Source organism: Pagrus major, chromosome 17 (assembly GCF_040436345.1).
Source record: "Pagrus major chromosome 17, Pma_NU_1.0".
Taxonomy (NCBI): domain Eukaryota; kingdom Metazoa; phylum Chordata; class Actinopteri; order Spariformes; family Sparidae; genus Pagrus; species Pagrus major.
The window spans coordinates 15,260,722-15,282,004 of NC_133231.1; the positions used below are offsets into that span (position 1 = coordinate 15,260,722).

At 42.5% G+C, this 21,283-nt stretch overlaps 1 protein-coding gene across 1 annotated transcript in view; it reads left to right on the forward strand.

Annotated features, from left to right (window-relative positions):
- Positions 1 to 20,919, forward strand: part of fcgbp (Fc gamma binding protein) — a 42,532-nt gene extending 21,613 nt beyond the window's left edge. The window contains exons 26-45 of the mRNA XM_073485454.1: positions 251 to 628; positions 720 to 991; positions 5,726 to 6,957; positions 7,069 to 7,421; positions 8,279 to 8,858; positions 10,242 to 10,840; positions 10,949 to 11,525; positions 11,644 to 11,909; positions 12,019 to 12,357; positions 12,511 to 13,084; positions 14,149 to 14,289; positions 14,934 to 15,262; positions 15,346 to 15,925; positions 16,029 to 16,627; positions 17,021 to 17,588; positions 17,702 to 18,300; positions 18,398 to 18,965; positions 19,076 to 19,275; positions 20,132 to 20,512; positions 20,629 to 20,919. Of these exons, the coding sequence (XP_073341555.1) occupies positions 251 to 628; positions 720 to 991; positions 5,726 to 6,957; positions 7,069 to 7,421; positions 8,279 to 8,858; positions 10,242 to 10,840; positions 10,949 to 11,525; positions 11,644 to 11,909; positions 12,019 to 12,357; positions 12,511 to 13,084; positions 14,149 to 14,289; positions 14,934 to 15,262; positions 15,346 to 15,925; positions 16,029 to 16,627; positions 17,021 to 17,588; positions 17,702 to 18,300; positions 18,398 to 18,965; positions 19,076 to 19,275; positions 20,132 to 20,512; positions 20,629 to 20,919 (9,426 nt within the window). The remainder of the gene's footprint in view (positions 1 to 250; positions 629 to 719; positions 992 to 5,725; positions 6,958 to 7,068; positions 7,422 to 8,278; positions 8,859 to 10,241; positions 10,841 to 10,948; positions 11,526 to 11,643; positions 11,910 to 12,018; positions 12,358 to 12,510; positions 13,085 to 14,148; positions 14,290 to 14,933; positions 15,263 to 15,345; positions 15,926 to 16,028; positions 16,628 to 17,020; positions 17,589 to 17,701; positions 18,301 to 18,397; positions 18,966 to 19,075; positions 19,276 to 20,131; positions 20,513 to 20,628) is intronic.
- The last annotated feature ends 364 nt before the right edge of the window (positions 20,920 to 21,283 follow it).

Sequence of the window (21,283 nt, forward strand, 5' to 3'; positions counted from 1 at the left end):
GCAGAAAGTACAGTATTTCCCTTTTTAAAATATAGTGGAGTAGAAAGTGGCATGAAAGCAAAAGCCAAGTGCAAATACCTCAAACTGAACTTGATTCTTAAAGCAATTATGTAGAAATTGGCATTTTGTGCGATTTGGAGCCCCCCACAGTTTGAGTGCAACACCACTGGCATAAATACAGAATTATCTGTGATTAAGCTCACATAGAGCATCTCAAAACGGCTGCAGAATGTGTTTTCTCTCTTCTCAGATTGATGAGCAACTGTACACTGATGACTGCACCCAGAGGTGCTGGTGCCACCCTCTGAGTGGGGTGATATGTGAGGAGGCAGGCTGCAGTCCTGGGCAGCAGTGTGCTCTGAGAAATGGTTTCTGGAGCTGTCATGACGAAGCTGAAGCTTGTGAGCTCAGGGCCAGTCTCCAAGTCTCCTCACTCAGTGGCCAGCAGCTGGTCTTGGAACCTCAGTTATCTTACAGTCTGATGTCGCTCTGTGATGAGGCAAGTGTGCATTGGTTCAGCGTGATCTCTTACCATGGACCTTGTGAGGGCAGCTCTTCCAGGCTTGTTACTGTGTTTCATATCCTCCTGCATGGATCATCATTTGCCATAAGGGATGGCACAGTGAAGGTATAACTCCACTAAGGATTTTGATGACCGAAAACGCACACAGAAATTTTCCAAAGGTTGTCACAACTAACTCACTGTTTCCCCCCCACAGGTAAATGGAAAATTTGTGTCCCTCCCTCACACTTTACCATCAGGGGTGTCCCTGACATCTGGAGTGAACCAGGACAAGTCAGAGGTCACAATGATCCTGAGGAGAGACACTGGGATGGAGTCAGAGCTGGAGATAGAGATTGGTGTTACCATGTTAACAGTCAAGGTCACTTCCTGGTACTCGGAGAAATTGTGTGGCCTTTGTGGAGACCTGAATGACCTCCACTCTCACAGTTCACTCAGGTCATGGGTTCTCCCTGACTTTCCTGGCTGGTAAGTGATAGTCTGTGCTTTGGCTAATGAGCGTATATGTTTAAAAATTAATTAAATAATGAATATATTCTCTTTTCACAGTGGCTTCACTGGATGATGATTGATGGTTTTAATGTCCTGGTAGTGTGTTGTTTTAAATATAAAAACAATTTAAACAACTTTGTGCATAGTGTGTCATTTAAACTCTGATGGATGGCAGGACCTTGTCTTAGATTTTACATAACGCTGGAGGTGCTCTTATCAGTTGAGTCCATACACCTTTTTTAAATAAGGTCATCTCTGGTTAGTGTTGATAAGGTTTCAACAAAAAAAATAATGAGGGCACACCTTAATCTAAATCCACAATGTGTGTACAGAAACTAAATAAGGCTTACTGTTGCCCTGCCCAAGATCTTATGACCCAATGATCTCCAAATAAATATTGAGTTTTTGTTCATTAGTTTAAGAAGATTCTAATGCAAACTTGAGGGCCAAGTTGTATTTACTTTCTGTCACACTGCGTGTGGTTATTCTTGGTTGACACCCAAAACCAACAGAAACCACCCGTTTAACCCAACAACTACTTCTACAGAAATGTTGGTGTAATAACATTTTATTGATCTGTTCCATGGGATTATCCACCCATTTTGGAAGCGTGACAAATTTGTAAATCTCACACATTTTGTTTACAGAATGACCTGTGTTCATTTTGGCAGTATTATGTGTGCATTGAGTAGGGCTTACATGCTAACACTGATGCACAATGGGTGGTGTGACTTTTTTTTTTTTTTTAAATACAAGTGGCAGAAAAGCATTTTGAAAGTAAATCAGAAGAATTCATGGTACATGGTCACATTTTTAAAAAATGTCTAACATTTTTATTTGGCAGCTACTAAACTTAAGCTTAAAAAGCATTTTGCACCGTAGATCATGACTTATTATTGAAATATGTCATGATCGAATAAGAATAAAGAGGTCATATTATGCTTATAGGGTTTTTGCCTTTCCTTTATTGTGTTATGTAGCATTTTTGTAATGTAACAGGTCTGCAAAGTGACTTTACCTCTGACTGACAGTCTCTGTCAGATCCAGTTAGTCTCCACCCAAGCTCCACCTTCTTGACCAAATATGGTCACTTCAGGTGGCGACGGCCGCAATGCCAAACTAGAGGGTTCAAAACTGTAGTCCACAAACCAGTTTGTCACGTCACAGTGGGTTTACACTAGTGGGCTCCCAGGCCTCCATGTTGGGACCATTGTTTCTTCTGTACATAAATAACAAGTGAGGTTTCCAAAATACTAACAACTATATTATTTGTAATGATAATTGTTTATTTTGTAATGTTAAGAATTTGGACCAACTTTTGGACACAGTGGAGAAAGAATTGACAATTATTCTGATGAATTAACAGAATTTAAGTTAAACAGAATTTAGAATATTCCAGTCGTTCCAACAAGAAATTAATCATAAATGACGCTTAAATTCAAAGTATGTTTGAAATGTATTGCCATAGTAATGGATAATAAATTATGATGGAAGCCACATAAATTACACCAACACTAAATGTCAAAGTCAAATGCAGTACTGCATAAAGTCAACCTTACACGCCGTATGCTGTTCTTTTTATTATTCAATGTGTAACCTACAGAGGACTAATGCTAACGTTATTGTGTTGCAGTCAAAGGTGTTACTTTATGGAACAACTTTACAAAATCGGCCAAATTCTCACAGTAACATACTGTTAGAAACAATGCATCCTGGGCAATATTTTGGGGCAGCTTGTCGTTTCACATAAAATATTGTATTATACTGTGAATAGTGTTGCATTCTGGGTTTGATGTTTGAATCAGGCCCGGCAAACACAGAACCATACTCTATTTCAGGAGGAGACACACTGAACATGAAGTCGCAAAGCCAACTCTGGACTTTCTTTTCGAGGATTATTCATCTGAATCCTGCACATTAGGAGCAAATATTACAGTAAGCTTGAATATATTTTATCTGTCTGGCGATGTTTGCTTACTATCATCATTTTTAAACAAACTGTCACTCAGCAGTAATGTAAATAAGCTGATGTCAATGTTACAGCGCATCAAGGTAAAGATTTATTGTAGTGTAGGTAAGGTCAATTTCTGAAGAGAGAAAAAAATAAGTTGGGCAAGCTGTTTTTGTTTGGTCAGCTGGTTATGCATTGGAAAACAATTTGTATAATTTCTCATTCTCTTCTTTTCCATTGAATGTTTTCCTTGCTGCATTTTAGTTAACTAAATGAACTGTATTTATTTGTTGTGTTGAAACAGAAAAAAACATTAAATTACAATTACAGAAAGCAAACGGTAGAAAAAACTAATATTTGGCAACCCAGCTGCCAGTATAATGGGGAAGAAAAATGTATGTGAAGCTTGAGATAAGGAAGAAGCACATGGAAACAAGGTATAAAATGTCAGAGTTGGTTGCAATACGGATGGGATGAGCGGGAAATGAAAACGAGCACTGTCAAAATGAGTCGAGGTCAGATAAAAAGAGTAGTTCAGGGTGTGATGATGGTGTAAAGAAGAAACATCTCAATAAGGTGGGAAAGTGTTGATTGTTTTTGATTTGTGTTGTTTTGTTCAGATTTTTTTGTCTTGCTTTATTTTGATAGTTTTTTTGTTTGATTTGATTAAATATTCATGCTTAACACAAACACATTCATTAATAACGCATATGGTCTGTGCTGTGAGATATGAATATGATAAATATTCTGTCTATCATTTTCTTTTTTTATTATTTCTCAAAACCCAGCTTGATTATCTAACTAGACTCTACTTAAAGACTCTTGGGTAACTTTGAAGATAATTTTTGATAGTGGTCTTATCACATTCTTGCCTTGCCCAGTCTACAGATTATTTTATTTGGTTACACCAGAATATACAATATAGTGCTGTACAATAATCAAATTGACCTATATCTGTCTGGTGTTACACATCAAGTGGCATTGGAATTTCTGCAGATAAAAGTGCAAAACTAGGTCATGTTGAATAGACATGAAATAAAACTCTAATAATAGCATGATTAATGTATTAATTATACAACTAAATGCCCTTTTCAGTATTTGTGAGATTTTCCACACAAAAAAGGAGTTCCTGAAGAATAGTTGTTCGGGTTCATTAATTTACATTTTCCCTCTAATTAAAAATTAAGTAACAATACTGAATTTTTATCCTCTGCATCAGTACAAGTTGTTTTGACATTCATGCGGGGATTCTCATCAGAGTCCAGGATGTGGATGTCACTGGGTGTGGTGTCTCCGAAGAAAAAGATGAATGATTCATCAAACACATGTAGTTGGTATTGGACCTCACACCTATGTCAACATACAGCAGGACCTACAAGTCATTGCCAAGTTCTGCCTTAATTTGTTTAAGAGGAAGGGTATTGTTTTTTTAAAGTGGTGCCTGCTAGGCTGTATGATTTTTGATAGGTTGTATTTCTGTCCGGCAGAGAATATAAAAGGATGGGACTGTAAAACATTCATCACACTTCAGCCTCTGAGAAGGTAAGCACTTTTCATTCTGGGATTACTTATGTTAGCTGTTTGGTCAAATTAATGCATTTATATTAATTTCAAATGCCTCTGGTACTAAAACAAGGATTTTTGTCTTTCAGTCATGGGGACCCTATTACTTCTTTGTGCTTTGGGGGCCTTATTGAGCTGTAAGTGTATTTTTGTTTCTCTTTTTTCAGCTGTGGCAGGACCCACTCGAATATTAGCCATTTTCATCTCAATGTGATACATCTGTTTTTGTTCTTTACAGTTTGTCACAATTTTAAGCTGTGTTAAACTGGACAAATACATTGAGAAATCCTTTTCTTTAAATCTCCTGCCTACAATTTACAAACATTAAACCTGACTTAATGTAGATGTGCTCAATTAATCAATCACAGCAGCATTCCTCAAACCTTGGCTCAGAATTTCGCAGCAGGACATGAAGCCAAGTGATCGCTCAATTTCAAGCAATTTATCCAGGTTGTCAACCCCATCAGTAGAGAGCATTGTTGTGCGGCCGTAGCCCAGGTGCTGGTTTGAATGAAGCAGACTGTTAAACAGGTGAAGAATTTGAGAGTGCAGCACATAAAGGATAGCCATCTAAATTGAAATTTGCTTTTGTTGGGAATAGCATTTACCTTCAGCTGCTATTGAGTTGGAGCTATTATACTGAATGGGTGAAACAGGAGTGTAATCTAAATCCCCCAGGCCCTGACTGAGCCCAGAAAATGTTCTTTTCACAGCAAAGGCACAGATATTGATAATATTTCCATTATGCAATTATATTGTCTGCGCAAGTGACTTATTGAGTGCTGCCGAGAAGCAGTCAAGTGACTATTCCTCAGTCTAAATCTCTCACAATGGTTATCAAGGAAAAAAGCAATCCATCCATTATAGACCCGCATTTATCCCTGCTTTTTAACTTTGAAATGAAGGTATTTTTCAGTCACTCTCTCTTTGGTGTCATATTGTTTCTTTGTACCGTGTATGCGATCCAAGACGTCTCAAGCCAAATTCTGTGTTACCAGTCTGTGAATCCTTTGATTGCCTTGGCACAAACAGCCTAATTCATTTCCCAATGCTTTTCTTGACATGTTTTCTTCCTACACGAGATTTGTGAAGTGCAGTTTTGTACCTGACTACTTCATTTTAGCAGTCTTCTTTTGACATGTGTTTTTCCTGTCGTTTACTTGCCTCCTTCCCCCCCCTCTGTCAGGTCCATCTAGTGCTTTATGGGCAGGGAGGGAGTTCGCCCTGTCATTCATGCAGAACTATGTTCCACACTACGACAGTCCTAAGTTTCAGCTATTCATCACTGCTGTTCAGGCCAATGCTAAAGTGACAGTGCAAGTGCCTCCCTTGAAGTTCAAGCAAGAGAAAACTCTAAATGCCGGAGAAACAGTCACCATCAGTCTCCCCACGAGTGTCGAGATGTATGGCTGCCGGAAGTCTCCCAACACGGTGCGCATTGAAGCCTCAGCAGATGTGACTGTAACCTCCTTCAACAGCAAACGGTACACAGCAGACACCTCTGTGGTGTATCCCACCACTGAATGGGGCACAGAATATTTCATCTTTACACCTTCTGGAACCCCGTATCGTACCTATAAAGAGTTCTCTGTGACGAATGGAAAAGAGAGCAACAAGGTGGAGATTTTCCCTGAAAACCAAATCTGGTTCGAGCGCCGTAGATATAGGCGCGGCAGCCGAATGGTAATATATCTCAAGCCATATGAGAGTGTCCAGCTCCAGAGCAGTTATGAACTTTCTGGCACCAGAGTTGCCTCCCAGCACCCTGTTGCTGTTGTCACCGGTCACACTTGCACCTGGCACTTCTCCAAATGTAATCATGTTTATGAGCAGCTACTGCCCGTGAAGAGTTGGGGATCCAACTTCATCGTGCCTCCCATAAGCTTCCAGACCAAATTTGACAGTGTCTACCTCCTGGCCTCGCAGCCCACCCAAGTCACTCTCAGTAATGGAAACCGTAAAGATGTCTTGAGTTTGAAGAGAGGAAAGGTGCGGCAGTGCCAATACTACAAAACTCAAACATTAACCATTCAGGCTAACCATGGAATCCAGGTCCTCATGCTCTTCAATGGTGTCACACTGAGCTGGCGTAACTACCAAGACCCTTTCTTAACGACCATCCTGCCCACACAGCGTTTCTGCTCCTCCTACTCACTAGAGGCTCTGGATGGCTTTGATAACAAAGCCCTGATTGTAGCACAAACCAGTGCGAAGGCAGAGCTGCGTTTCGATGGTGCAAACCTGCCCAGGAACGTCCAGTGGAAAAAGGTCCAAGACACAGATTTCTCTTATGCGCAGATGTCCTACAAGAGAACCCCCGGAAAAAATAGACACATACTATCCAGCTCTGGTTCCCCCTTTGCTCTCTATGCTGTAGGAGTCAGCCTGATGAATGGTTATGGTTCCCCAGGACAATGTATACAGCCAGGTGAGGTGCACATATTATAGCTCTTTAAGACTAGAGAGAGAATATTTTACATTACCCATAAATTAACTATAATGATGGGGGCATTAATGTATTCTCTTTATGGTTTTCCAGGAGGTGGATCATTGTCCTGCAGCAGTATCACCTGCAGTGCCACCGAGGTGTGTGAGATGAAGGGTGGGTATCCCTCCTGTGTCCCCAAGCCGGTGACAGGCAAACCTGGTACATGCTGGGCCATGGGAGATCCCCACTACCGCACCTTCGACGGGAAACGCTATGACTTCATGGGTACCTGCACATACGTCATTGCTAAAAACTGTGGGAAGGATGATCGTCTCCCAGCCTTCGAGGTCCTCGCTCAGAATGAGAACAGGGGAAGCCTCAGGGTCTCCTATGTCGCACTGGTCACAGTGAAGGTGTATGGCGTCACCATCGTTGTAGTTCGGTCTGAGACAGGTCGCGTGAGGGTAAGCCTTCATATATATCTATTAATAAAAAGTACCTAAGTATTTCCATTTTCTGCTACTTCCACTCTGCTACATTTTGGAGGCAAATATTGTACTTTCTACTCCACTACATTTTTTTGGTTAACTGTAGTTACTAGTTACTTTGCAGATTGCATGCATCAGAGCCGAAGAAACACATTTTTGAATTAATTTGTTTTATTGTCAGTGGGATTTTTAATTTTTTTTTAAACTGATTGTATAATTAACTTTTACCTAATCTTCTGAAACTTAAGTTTACTGATTTCTCTCGAAATTCCTATTGATACTTAAGTACATCTATTATCAGATACTTTTACTCACTTTTACTTTAACTTAAGTAATATTTTAACACAATATCTTTACTTTTACTTAAGTATGACTTTTGAGTTCCTTTAACAACACTGGTAAAATATCAAATATCCATATTTTAAATTTAATCCTGACTTCAATTTATTATGAAAATTAGTTTTATTTTTTTCTTGGTGTGATACATTAAAATGTATATATTCAAATTAGGGATTCAAGATTTTTATATATATATATATATATATATATATATATATATATATATATTTATATATATATTTATATATATATATATTTATATATATATATTTATATATATATATGGGGATGATTAATTATCATAAACTGCAGGTTTTTAAAAAAACAAAAAGGTGAAACTAACGGTTATCTTATTGGTATTTGCCTTGAAAAGCAGGTAATTATCAGTTATTGCAATGGCTGAAGAAAAATCCATTATGTGCTTCCCTAATTTAAATCAATGAAATATTAAATGAAATATCTTTAAGACATATTGTCTATTTTCTTTTGTCCAGGTTGACAATAATCTGTGGAGTTTGCCAATAACCTTGAAGAACGACAAACTGGTTATGTTCCAGAGCGGTCGCTCTGTGGTCATTGAGACTGATTTTGGTCTGACTGTCCAGTATGACTGGGAACACAAACTTGTGGTCAAACTGTCTGACAGTTACGCTGGTAAGACTTGTGGTCTCTGTGGCAACTTCAATGGCAACCCCACTGATGATTTCACCACACCCTCCGGCACCAAGGCAGGTGGAGCGCTGGCCTTTGGGAGCAGCTGGAAGGTGCCGGGGCTGGTGAAAGATGCTCCGTGCAGAGATGACTGTGTGGGTGGGTGTGAGCGCTGTGAAAACAACTTGATGAAAAAGTGGGAGGGTGCTGAGTTTTGTGGGCTCATCACACTCATAGAAAATGGGCCATTCAGCAAATGTCATGCCATCATTGACCCACAACCATACCTGGAGAACTGTAAATATGATGTGTGCATGGGAGGCGGCCTTCGACAATTCCTCTGCAGGGCACTGGAGACTTACACTGAGGCCTGCCAGGAAGCTGGGATCCAGGTCCAAGATTGGAGGAAGATGGCACACTGCTGTAAGTAATGTTTACTAAATCAGAATCATACTCATCAAGTATGTGTACAAATACAACAGATTTTACCTGGTTTTTCACTGCTTTCAATGTACTTACACACAGAACAATTAATAGGAAGACAGAAATAGACATACAATGACCAACAACATACAGTGTATTGTGTAAAAAAATACAAATTCTGCAAACGACAGTGGTGGCATGTAACTAAGTACATATACTCAAGTGCTGTACTTTAATACAATTTTGAGGTACTTTCATTTTATTATATTATATTGTACTTTTTACTCCATAACATTTATTTGATATTTTAGGTATGAGTTACTTTGCAGAATCAGATTATTAATATAAAAATAAAAATAGATTTATAGGCAAACTATTATAGATTAAGCAGCAGGATACACTGTTATTAAAATTAGTTCCACCTTAAACCAGCTGCAACATTAAAGTAATAAACACACAAATGTCTCAGTCATTATAATCCGATAATAAGGAATATTATTCTGGAATGGGACAATTAGCACTTTTACCTTTAGTCCTTTAAATAAAGTACTTGGTACTTTTACTTAAAAAAGATTTTGAATGCAGGACGTGTGACAAAGTTTTTTTTACACAATGGCATTGCTACTTCCAGCAACATTATATGGAAATTGGCATTTTGTGCAATGTGGCACTGGAACATAAGTTTACTTTGTTTCATCATCGTCATCTTTTGTCCAAGGGGCTGCCAGAATCGACAAAGGACAAAAGTTTCTTGTAGCTGCTTAAAGTGAAATATCTAAATATTGTTTCCACCACTGTCAAAGAATTAAATACATACATGAAGTGGGAGGTAAAGTACAGTATATGTTCAGTTCAGTTCAGTTCATTATCTACCGCTTTTCCGTGAGGGTCGCGGAGATGTTGCCGCTTTATCGCCCCTTTCAGGGGATTGCGGGTTGCGGGTTACTGGGGCCAAATCCAGTTCACATAGGGCGGAGGCCAGGGTATATCCCTGGATGAGTCGCCAGCTCATCGCAGGGCCCTCTGACGGCAGAGGCTGCCACACAAGGTGCCAACTGCGCGCCAGGAGCAGTTTTGGGGTTCAGTATCTTGCTCAAGGATACTTCGGCATGTAGCTCAGTTCCGCCCAGGGGAGCCGGGGTTTGAACCAGCGACCTTCTGGTCACTGGTCACCTGCTCTACCCACTGAGCTACAGCCGCCCCGTACATGCGTACAGTATATGCATGTCTACATTTCTATATACAGTGTGCAGGATTTATAGATGTATGATACGTACATAGCACAAGGCGTATTTATAATTGTAAATACAGTTGATTATTCAATCTCAATTAATAGTCAAATGAATATACATTCTCACTCTATTCTCTTTCATCTCCCTAAAGCTGCTCAATGTCCAGCCAACAGCCACTATGAGCTCTGTGGAAATGCCTGTCCTGCCACTTGTTCTGACCCCAAAGCTCCCTCCAAATGCAAACGCCCCTGTGTGGAGACCTGCACCTGTAACGCAGGCTTTGTTTTGAGTGGAAGTGAGTGTGTGCCCGAAGCTCGGTGTGGTTGTACTTATAAGGGTCGATACATCCCTGCTTGGGAGTCATTCTGGGCCGACCAGAAATGTCAACAACGGTGTGAATGTGTTGGTGGGAGCAGACAAGTGCGGTGCAAGAATAAAAGCTGCGGGGCAGGGCAGGTGTGCAAGGTGGTTGACGGCAAAACAAAATGTGAAGCATACTCCCGCAGCACCTGCCAGGCCACAGGTGACCCACATTACATGACCTTTGACAAGAGGAGGTTTGACTTCCAGGGCACATGTGTGTACCAACTGGTTGCACTCTGCTCCAAAAACCCGGAATTGGTTCCATTTGAAGTGCTGGTGCAGAATGATCGCAGGGGCAGCAGGGTGGTGTCATACACCAAGTTAGTGGAGATCAAGATCAACTCTCTCAGCATTGTTATTACAAGGACCCACAAGGGCATGATTATGGTAAGAACTATGTACATCATGTTTAGTATCTGAAAGGTTTAATTTTTCCTGTGAGTCACTTTAATATTCAGTCTCTGCATATAAATACAATTGTGTGCTCCTCTCCAGGTGAACAATGAGCTGGTCAACCTGCCTGCCACCCTGAATGGAGGGAAGGCAGGAGAGGTATCTGTGTTTAAGAATGGCTGGTTCGCGGTGGTCACCACAACCTTCGGCCTTAGAGTCTCCTTTAACTGGAAGTATGCTGTGTTTGTAACACTGCCAAGCAACTACAAGGGAGCCGTTTGCGGCCTTTGTGGCAACTACAACGGCAATCCCCAGGATGACCTGATTCCAAAGAACGGAGGCAAACCAGTCTCACCAGCAGCTTTTGGTACCAGCTGGCGAGTGGCTGAAATCCCAGGCTGTGTGGAAGGCTGTAAAGGGGTGTGTCCTGATTGTGACATCACAGAGAAGGTTCAATATGAAAAAGGAGATTTCTGCGGTATGATGAAAGACCCCAAAGGGCCGTTCCGTGACTGCCACACTAAGGTGGACCCAGCTAGCTACTTTGATGACTGCGTGTATGATGTATGTCTATATAAGGGCAGAAAGGATGTGCTTTGTGAGGCTATTACATCATACACATCTGCCTGCCAGGAAGCTGGGGCCAAAGTGTACAACTGGAGGACCAGTCAGTTCTGTGGTGAGAAATGTTATTATTTTCATAGAATAATTTACATAAAAAGCTAAATTAATCTTTATTTGCTGTAGTATGTGGAAAAAAAAACATTCACATTGTCTTTGGCGTCCCTTGTGTACAGCGAAGAAATGCGGAGTGCATAGCCACTATGAGATTTGTGAAACTGGGTGTCCTGCCACATGCAAGAGTCTATCCTCTCCTACAAATTGCAATACTTTATGCGAGGAGTCCTGTGCCTGCGACGAGGGGTACATCCTCAGTGGAGACAGCTGTGTTCCCTTCTCACAATGCGGCTGCGTCTACAAAGACCGCTACTACCGCATCGGCCAAGTGTTTTATCCCAATGGACAGTGTCAGGAGGAATGCAAGTGCACAAATGATGGAGAGGTAATGGATGCTAAAGGAGACGATTTAAATGAATAATTATTTTATACTAATGGAATTCTTTTTTTGTATTTTTATAATACTTGTCTTGTTCTTCAACTGTCTCTCTCAGGTCGAGTGCAAGAAGTTCACATGCGGCCCGAATGAGAAGTGTAAAATAGAAAACGGCGTCCAAAAATGCCACCCTGTTGGTAAGGGTGTGTGCCATGCCTCAGGTGACCCCCATTACAGCTCTTTTGATGGACGAAGATTTGATTTCCAGGGCACCTGCACCTACACACTCTCCAAGAGCTGCGGGCTAGAAGGCACCCACTTGGTGGCCTTTGCTGTTCAGGTGGAGAATGTGCAGTGGAAACAGATGAGGAACAAAGTGGTGTCTGTTACCAAGCTGGTTGCTGTGGATGTCTACGGCTTCACCCTCATCATGAGGAACAATATGCATGGAGTCCTGGTGAGCAATGACATTTGGTCCTAATTTGAAACAATACAGTGAAATCTATTGTGTGCATCATGGTGGTTGATGGTGGAAAAGGCTGACAGATGTAAAAACTAGTTTGACAGATATATTTTTTAACATTCTAATCAGTAACTCTGTTCCTTTTAGGTAAATGGAGTGTTTAACTACCTTCCTCTGAATCTCAATGATGGAGCAGTGCAGGTCTATCAAGAAGGCAGGCGTTATGTTATTGCAACAGATTTTGGCCTGATTGTCACGTATGACTTGGTCTATCATGTGACAGTCACAGTACCTGGTAATTACCGCGGTAAGGTCTGTGGCCTGTGTGGCAACTTCAACGAAGACCAAAAAGATGACTTCCAATTGCCCAACCGTCAGCTCACCACAAACGTCAATGCATTTGGAACATCATGGAAGGTCACCATCCCCAATGTGGTGTGTGGAAATGGCTGCAATGGGAATAACTGTCCTAACTGTGACCCAGTTCGCAAGGCTATCTTTTCAAGCTCCAGTTACTGTGGTATTCTTACAGCACCCAAAGGTCCTTTTGCAGCCTGCCACAGTAAACTGAACCCACAACCATACTTTGACGACTGCGTGTTTGATGTATGTGCTTCCAACGGTGATGGAAAGGTGCTGTGTAACAGCGTAGCGGCATATGCCTTCAACTGTCACATGGCAGGAGTGGACATCAAAAACTGGAGGACGCCTTCATTCTGTCGTAAGTGACAGAGAGAAATTCATCAATTGTTTTTTCCTTCAAATCAACCTCTTATTCTCGTCTGTCATACTGTATTGAAGGTCCCATATCATGCTCAGTTTCAAGTTCATACTTTATTTTGGGTGTGTACTAGAAAATGTTCACATGCTTTGATGTTCGAAAAACACATTATTTTTCTCATACAGTCCATTGCTGCAGCACGTCTATTCACCCTCTGACTTAACGCTCCGTTTTTGTCTCTTTAAAGGGACAGTTCATCCGTCACAACAGCACTGTAACATTCTCTTAAACAATTTAAGTAGATGACAATAAAAGAAGATGACTTTTAAAAATAAATACATAATAAAAAAACATAAAACTGCTCCATACAGCTCATCCAGCATAATCCAAGTCTTCGAAAGCCCTAAGATCCCAAATAGTTTTGGGTCTAAGTAATGTCTTTTCAAATCACTTTGGGCTTGTGGAGACATGGATTACTCGAAAAAAGCTGTATGGAGTCATTTTATATTTTTTTCGGTTGTTTTTTTATGTTTTAAAACATATCCCAGCAAATTGATTAAGTAATTTCGGGAATGCTGCAACACTGTTTGCTGTGAAGCTCTAAAAATGTTTTGTGGACTACGAAACTTCACCTGACCCCCATTGGCAGGAGAGTGACCAGATAATGAATTTTCACTTTTGGGTGAACTGTTTTTGTTAGGTCCCCCTCCCTAAATGTAGTCTGCTCTGATTGGTCAAATTTCCTAGGCACCACCCAGTGTTTCTGTATCAGCTCTGCCAGCTGGGGCACGGCTGAGGATGGTGACTGTATAGTTGTGACATCACAACCTTACAGAAGTCCTGACGACTCTTTTCAAAGAATAGTTTCTGAATACGGGATGTGTGCATTTCTCCTTGGATTTGAATACTTTCACAGTACTTATATAGCACCTAGACCTGCTTTATAATCACAAAAACACATAGAAATCTTACTTTGTACACTATGGGACTGTTAATATCTCATTTATTAAAAATAAGAACCAGGTTTGATACATGTTTTCCCTGTTTTGTCTAATTTATTTCAGCCATGAAATGCCCAGCCAACAGTCACTATGAGGTGTGTGCAGACGCCTGCTCTGCATCCTGCGAGGGCCTCACAGAGATCGTCCAGTGCTCCGAGAGCTGCACAGAGGGCTGTGAGTGCAATGCTGGCTTCTTCTTCAATGGTCAGACATGCGTTCCAGAGGCTCAGTGTGGCTGCTACGACAATGGAAGAACTTACAAGGTACTATTCAACACTTCTGTTGGTACAAAGCTATTCCATGCACAGTAATGTACAAATGATAGCTTGTTAGTATCACAGCAACTTTAGCAAATACCCATAGCAACATTCAAACTGACAGGGCAATAAAGTTGAACTTTTTCCACAGTGGTGGACATTAGCCAGTCTAATCTTAGCTCTGTGCACTGAGGATTTCTCCTGAGACTTAGCAGATTGTCTACATTATTTATTTATTTTGATGAGATGGAATAAGAATGAAATAATGTTGACTCCTCTTTAACTTGCATGTCCTCTGTGTATTATTTGCCCCTGTATAATGAACCTGCCTGCGCTCCCCAGCCTGGTGAAGTAACGTATGATAAAGACTGTGACACAAAGTGCACCTGTAATCCAGAAAAAGGCCTTGTGTGTGAAAAGTATTCCTGCCCTCAAAGCACCAAATGCATGGTCAAGAAAGGAATCAGGGCATGCTACAACACAGGCAAGACACAAATACTGCATATTTGTTTTAACAAATATTAACAATTCTTATTCTTATTTATGGAATATTCTTCCTATTGATTTCCCTACTTTGTTTATCTTGTGTAGATCCCTGCAAAGATGCCAACTGTCGGGTCAAGGAGAAGTGCCGTGTCGAGAAGGGTGAAGCTGTGTGCATCCCTGAGTACACAGGTGTCTGCTGGGCCTGGGGTGACCCCCACTACCACACATTTGATGGTTTCAACTACGACTTCCAGGGCACCTGCAAGTATGTTATCTCCAAGACCTGCGGGAATATGGATGGTCTAGTGCCGTTCTCAGTCACTGAGAGGAACGATAACCGTGGAAACACAGCGGTTTCTTACGTCAGGGAGGTAGATGTGTCTGTGTACGGGTACAACATCATCGTCCGCAAGAACCAAGTCGGTCGGGTCACGGTAAGAGTTTCTTGTCTAATGTGTTTGACTTTTAGTGCTTCAGTGAGTGCATTATATACATTGTTCTGATCTATTCCCTTAAGGTGGACGGGGAGCAGTTGAATCTTCCTGTGTACCTGGGTGAGGGTGAGGTGTCAGTGATTCAGCGTGGTCACTCTGCAGTGGTGGAGACAAACTTTGGCCTGGTCGTCTCCTACGATTGGAACTGGAGGCTGGACATCAGGCTGCCTAGTAGTTACTACGGCAGCGTCTGCGGTCTGTGTGGCAACTTCAACGGTAACCACCGTGATGAGCTCCAGAATCCAGCCGGCAAAGCTGTCTCCTCAGTGATCGAATGGGGCAAGAGCTGGCAAACACCTGAGCAGGACAAGAACCATCCATGCTGGGACACGTGTAAGAAAAACTGTCCAAATTGTGACGATAGCCAGATGAAGCTCTATAAGACTGAGGCTTTCTGCGGTGCCCTCACAGCCAAGACCAATAGTGTGTTCCGGAAATGTCATGCAAAATTGGACCCCGAGGCCTTCATGAACAGCTGTGTGTTTGATATGTGTATGAATAAGGGAGACAAAAAGATGCTGTGCCAGGCTTTGGCCTCCTACAGTGAACAATGTCGTGATAAGGGAGTAAAAATCTTGGGCTGGAGGAAGAAGTTTGGCTGCCGTGAGTATTTATGAAAAGCTCATTCGCTCATTTTAATCAAAGATTTCAATCAAATATTGATGTTCTTTTTTGGTTAATTCCTTTAAATCCAATTCCTATCCAGCGATGAATTGTCAGCGTCACAGCCACTATGAAGACTGTGCCAGCCCATGCCAGACATCCTGCCCATTCCCTGAGGAGAAGCAGACCTGTAATGGTGCCTGTGTGGAGACCTGTGTGTGTGATAAGGGTTACGTCCTCAGCGCTGGTGTCTGCATCCCTGCTAAAACATGTGGCTGCTCCTATGAGGGCCGCTACTACAAGCCAGGCCAGCACTTTTGGGCTGATGAGGCTTGTGGTCGCCTATGTGAGTGTGATACGACCCTGGGCATGGTGACCTGCCGCGAGGCGTCCTGCTCTGCCAAGGAGAGGTGCACCGTAGTGGATGGAGAGCGTGCCTGCCGACCCATTAGTCACGCTACGTGCTCAGCCTCAGGTGACCCGCACTACCAGACTTTTGATGGCCGCAGGTTTGACTTCCAGGGCACGTGTGTATATCAGCTGGTGGGATTGTGCTCTAAGCAGCCTGGGCTTGTGCCTTTCAAGGTGACTGTGCAGAACGACCACCGGGGAAGCAAGGCTGTGTCCTACACAAGGACTGTCAAGTTCTCCATATATGACATCACCCTCACCATCAGCAGAGAATACCCCTACAGGGTCCTGGTAAGTATGGATGCGGAGATATGGATAATGTGAATCATACGGGGTGATTTGATGAAAGATTCAATAAGTAATCTGGCACTTTTCATGTGTATTTTTGGATATACTAGAAATGGGACACAGCATGTAGTTACAGTATTAAAAATAAAAACAAGACAAATACTCTGGGCCTCGTTCAAATGAGTAGATCATAATGCCTTCTGTCATTGTGCTAATTCTGACATCCCTCATGCTCTTCTGCATATATATTTAATTGCATATTCAAATTTTGATCCATGCAGACTTAATTAAACTAAGATTTAACTGCACATTAGAACGGATTAGCAAAGACGGCAGAATTATTAAATCTATAATCTCCTAAAAATATTCCTCCCTCCCTCATTTTCTACTCTTCAGCTCAATGGGCAGCTTGCTTCGTTACCGCTGGATTACAATAATGAGCTGGTAGTGTCTCTCAGTGGCTGGACGGCTGTAGTGGAGACAGTTGCTGGTATCACCGTGACCTTTGACTGGCGGAGCACAGTGAGTGTTACTCTGCCCAGCAACTACCAGGACGCAGTCTGTGGCCTGTGTGGCAACTACAATGGAAAAGCTCAGGATGACCTGACCATGCGGAACGGCCAGACTACCAATAATGGAGCCAAGCTCGGCGAGAGCTGGCAGGTGGCTCTCGTACCAGGCTGTTCATCAGTCTGCCAGGGGGCATGGTGCCAGGCCTGTTCAGACTCCCAGAGGAAAGAGTACGAAGCCCAGAAGTACTGTGGCATTATCGCTGACAAGGCAGGGCCTTTCAGAGATTGTTTCAAGCATGTGGACCCTGCTCCTTACCTGGAGAACTGTGTGTATGATGCCTGTCATTACCATGGCCACCACGGATCAGTCTGTGATGCTGTGGGAGTCTACGCCTCTGCCTGTCAGAGCGCAGGAGTCGCCATCTACTCCTGGAGAAGAGCTGACTTCTGTCGTGAGTTGGGGACTGTGTTCTGACTAATTTTTGTTCTCTTCAAATCTTATTTCAAAACATCTCTCTCAGCTTTCACCTTTTTTCTCTCTCCTTCTTCTCATCATTTCCTACAGCAATGGAGTGTCCAGCTAACAGTCATTATACCCTGTGTGCTACGGGTTGCCCAGACACCTGTGCCAGCTTAACCTCCCTTGCCACCTGCCACAGGGTGTGTACAGAAGGCTGCGAGTGTGACGAGGGCTATCTGCTGAGCGGGGATACCTGCGTGCCTGTGAAAGACTGTGGCTGCTCCTACGATGGTCACTACTACAGGAGAGGAGAAGTCTTCTACCCTGAAACCGAGTGTCAGGAGGAATGCATCTGCGGAGAGAATGGCGCGGTGTCTTGCCAAAAGGCCAAGTGCCGTAAAGGAGAGACCTGTAAGCTTGTAAATGGAGTGAAAGGCTGCCACCCTGAGGGGCAGGCCAAGTGTGTGGCTTCCGGTGACCCTCATTACACTTCCTTTGATGGACGGAGGTTTGATTTCCAGGGTACCTGTGTCTATGTATTGGCCAAGGTTTGCGATGATGACAAAGGCTATCTGACTCCATTCACTGTAACTCAGGGGAATGAGAAGTATGGAAACGGAAAAGTGGCTGTTACCAAGTCTGTTGCAGTGGAAGTCTATGGATATGTCATTTACATCCAGCAGAGAGTGCCATGGAAAGTTATTGTGAGTTTAGCAACATTCAAAGCACATGTGTGGTTTCATTTGTGCATGTTTATGTATTTCCTCACAATGATTCTGTTCTCCTTCCTCCTCTTTGTAGGTGGATGATGAACTTCTAAACCTTCCTCTCTCCATGGACAATGGCCGCCTGAGAGTCACCCAGGAAGGTCGCAACATAATGGTCCGGACAGACTTTGGACTGATAGTCCTATATGACACTGTCTATTATGTCGAGGTGATCGTGCCTTCAACATACCAGGGTAAAATGTGTGGTCTTTGCGGCGACTATGACAAGAAGAGCAGTGATGACTTCAGACTTCCCAGTGGCAGAATAACACCCAATGTCGATGACTTCGGGAAGGCATGGGTGGTAGACTTGCCAGGGCATGTGTGTGGGGGCTGCGGAGGTCAGTGTCCGGTATGCGACAAAGCCAAGGCTACCTTGTACGGAAAACCCGACTCCTGTGGCATCATGAGTGCACCAAATGGGCCATTCAAAGCCTGCCATAAAAAAATTGACCCAGCAGCATATGTGTCTGATTGTGTGTTTGATGTTTGTGCGGTGGGCGGCAAGAAAGACACTCTGTGCGACAGTGTCCAGGCCTACGCTTTGGCTTGCCAGAGCGCAGGAGTGCAGCTGCAGCCATGGAGGAGCAACTCCTTCTGCCGTAAGTTCCACACAACAGTATTTTAGCTAAGACCTTTTCATTTATTTGTATTTATTTTTTTTACATTTCAGGTGCAGATAAAGTCTAGCAAATGTCTCTCTCTCTTGTAGCTGCTTCCTGCCCTCAAAACAGTCACTATGAGGTGTGTGCCCAAACTTGTGATGGGACATGCGCAAGCTTCATTTCCCCGATTACATGTTCCGAAAGCTGTTTTGAAGGATGCCAATGTAACGCCGGCTTTGTTTCTGACGGCGTCCAATGTATTCCCTTGGAAAACTGTGGGTGTGTGCACGCTGGCAGATATCTAACGGTAAAACTGTACTCAGATTGTTTACTTTGTTCTCATTCATAGTAACTGTGCTACAACTGAAAGGGAGTCATGAGAAAATAATTAGCATTTAAAAAATGTTATTTGCTGTTCTTGTTAGAGAATTTTCAAGTGAATACAGATGTTAAAGATTATATTTACTAACCTGAATAAAGAAATTATTTTAAATAAAAAAAATATCTATTTTTCCTCTTACCTGTTGTGCTTTTTGCCATCTAAGATGTCTGCCTTCGCTACTTTAAAACTGAACAAGATAGCACTCAGATAGCTTGTTGTGTTCAAAGCACTAAAAAAACTACATTTGAAGTGTCTCTTTCCAGAAATCATGACCCATTTACTCAAAATAATCCACAGACCTTGTTGTGAGCAGTTTCTTCTCCTTCTTTCTGGTGACAGCACAGGATGTAAACATTAATTGGGTCCTGCTCAGCTGAGCTGTAATGTTAGCTAGCTTAGTTAGCTAGCTTAGTTAGCTAGCCGCTCGTCCATGAGCGGATGCACACTTCCTTCTGCACGGTGATACGGAAAGAAAATAGTCCCTGTATGAAACTGCTCCCAAAAAGGTCTGTGGGTTATCTTAAATAACTGCGACATGATTTCTAGGAAAGAGACATTGCTGTTGAGTTTATTTAAAATGTATTTGTTTTGTTTAGTTTCTGGCGCTTTGAGTGCCATCTAGTTTAATTATACTGGAGAGAAGGCAGACATCTCACCTGCCAATACTTCCAAAACTCTACAACTCACACCAAAACAATCTATAGCCCAACAGTAAAAAAGAAAAATGTGTATTTTTGATTTTGGGGGTCGCTTTAACAATTTACAAAATGTATGTTTCCAGGTGGGCCAAATAATGGTGGACAAAGACTGCAAGTCCAAGTGTGAGTGCCAGGCTTCTGGGCTGGTGAAGTGTGAAAAGCTGTCCTGTGCCAGTGGAGAGGTTTGTGGTGTAAGAGACGGGGTCAGAGGCTGCCACGTCAAACAGGGCCAATGCAGTGTCAGCCACGTCGGCCACCTCACCTCCTTTGATGGCATGTCTGGAGCGATAGGGGCTAAAGGGGCATTTGAAGTGGCGTCTCTGTGCGACGAGACGGCTAAGCTGTGGTTCCGTGTGGTTGTGGATGTCAGGATCTGCAATAAAGGTGCATCTCCTGCTGTTGCCACTGTGTATGTGTACTTCAAGGAAACCAGCATCGCGGTGAACAGCCAACACGCAACCTGGGTAAGACAAGCTGGAAGCAATCTCTCACCATGAAAGTAATCATTTTGATGAATTTCTTTTTTTAACTCAATTGATTTTTTTTTCTTCTCTTCTTTCCCTGTCTTCACGTCCTCCAGGTGAATGGCAGAAAAGTGTCTCTTCCCAGCAAAGTGACGAGTGATGTATCTGTCCAAATCTCTGAGAGGTCTGTGATCATCGAGAGGGCGTCTGCTGTGAGGGTCACCTACTCAATTTCACAGGAGGTCACCGTCATTATTGACAGTAGCCTGTCTGGTAAAATGTGTGGTGCCTGTGGCAACTACAATAACAACTCCAAAGATGACATGAAGACTGCCGATGGGAAAATCACCACTGATGTGTCTGTGATTGTCGGCTCCTGGAGCGCTGGGGACTTTTCTAGTTGGTGAGTGTTTGAAAGGCACAGCGCAACATTCCCTCTGTGTAAATGCAACAGACGCAGATATATATTTAGTGCTACGGTAATGATAATCTTCCTCACCACATGCTCTCATCACATTGTTCCCCAACTCCCGATGTTAACTTTAATTGTTTTAATAACATAACAACTTTGCCTCCTCATCCAAGCTTTTAACCTTCAATTCCAGTCAGAGTGGAAGTTTTAAGCTTGAACTCTCCCTCGCCCTTTATTATGTAAACTGCAAACTTAATTTGACCACTGAAATAATCAAGTACAGATCAGCGAGAGATGGGACGGTGTTACAACCATTCAACCGCTTATTCTCTTAACAGCAAGAACTAAACAAGGACTCC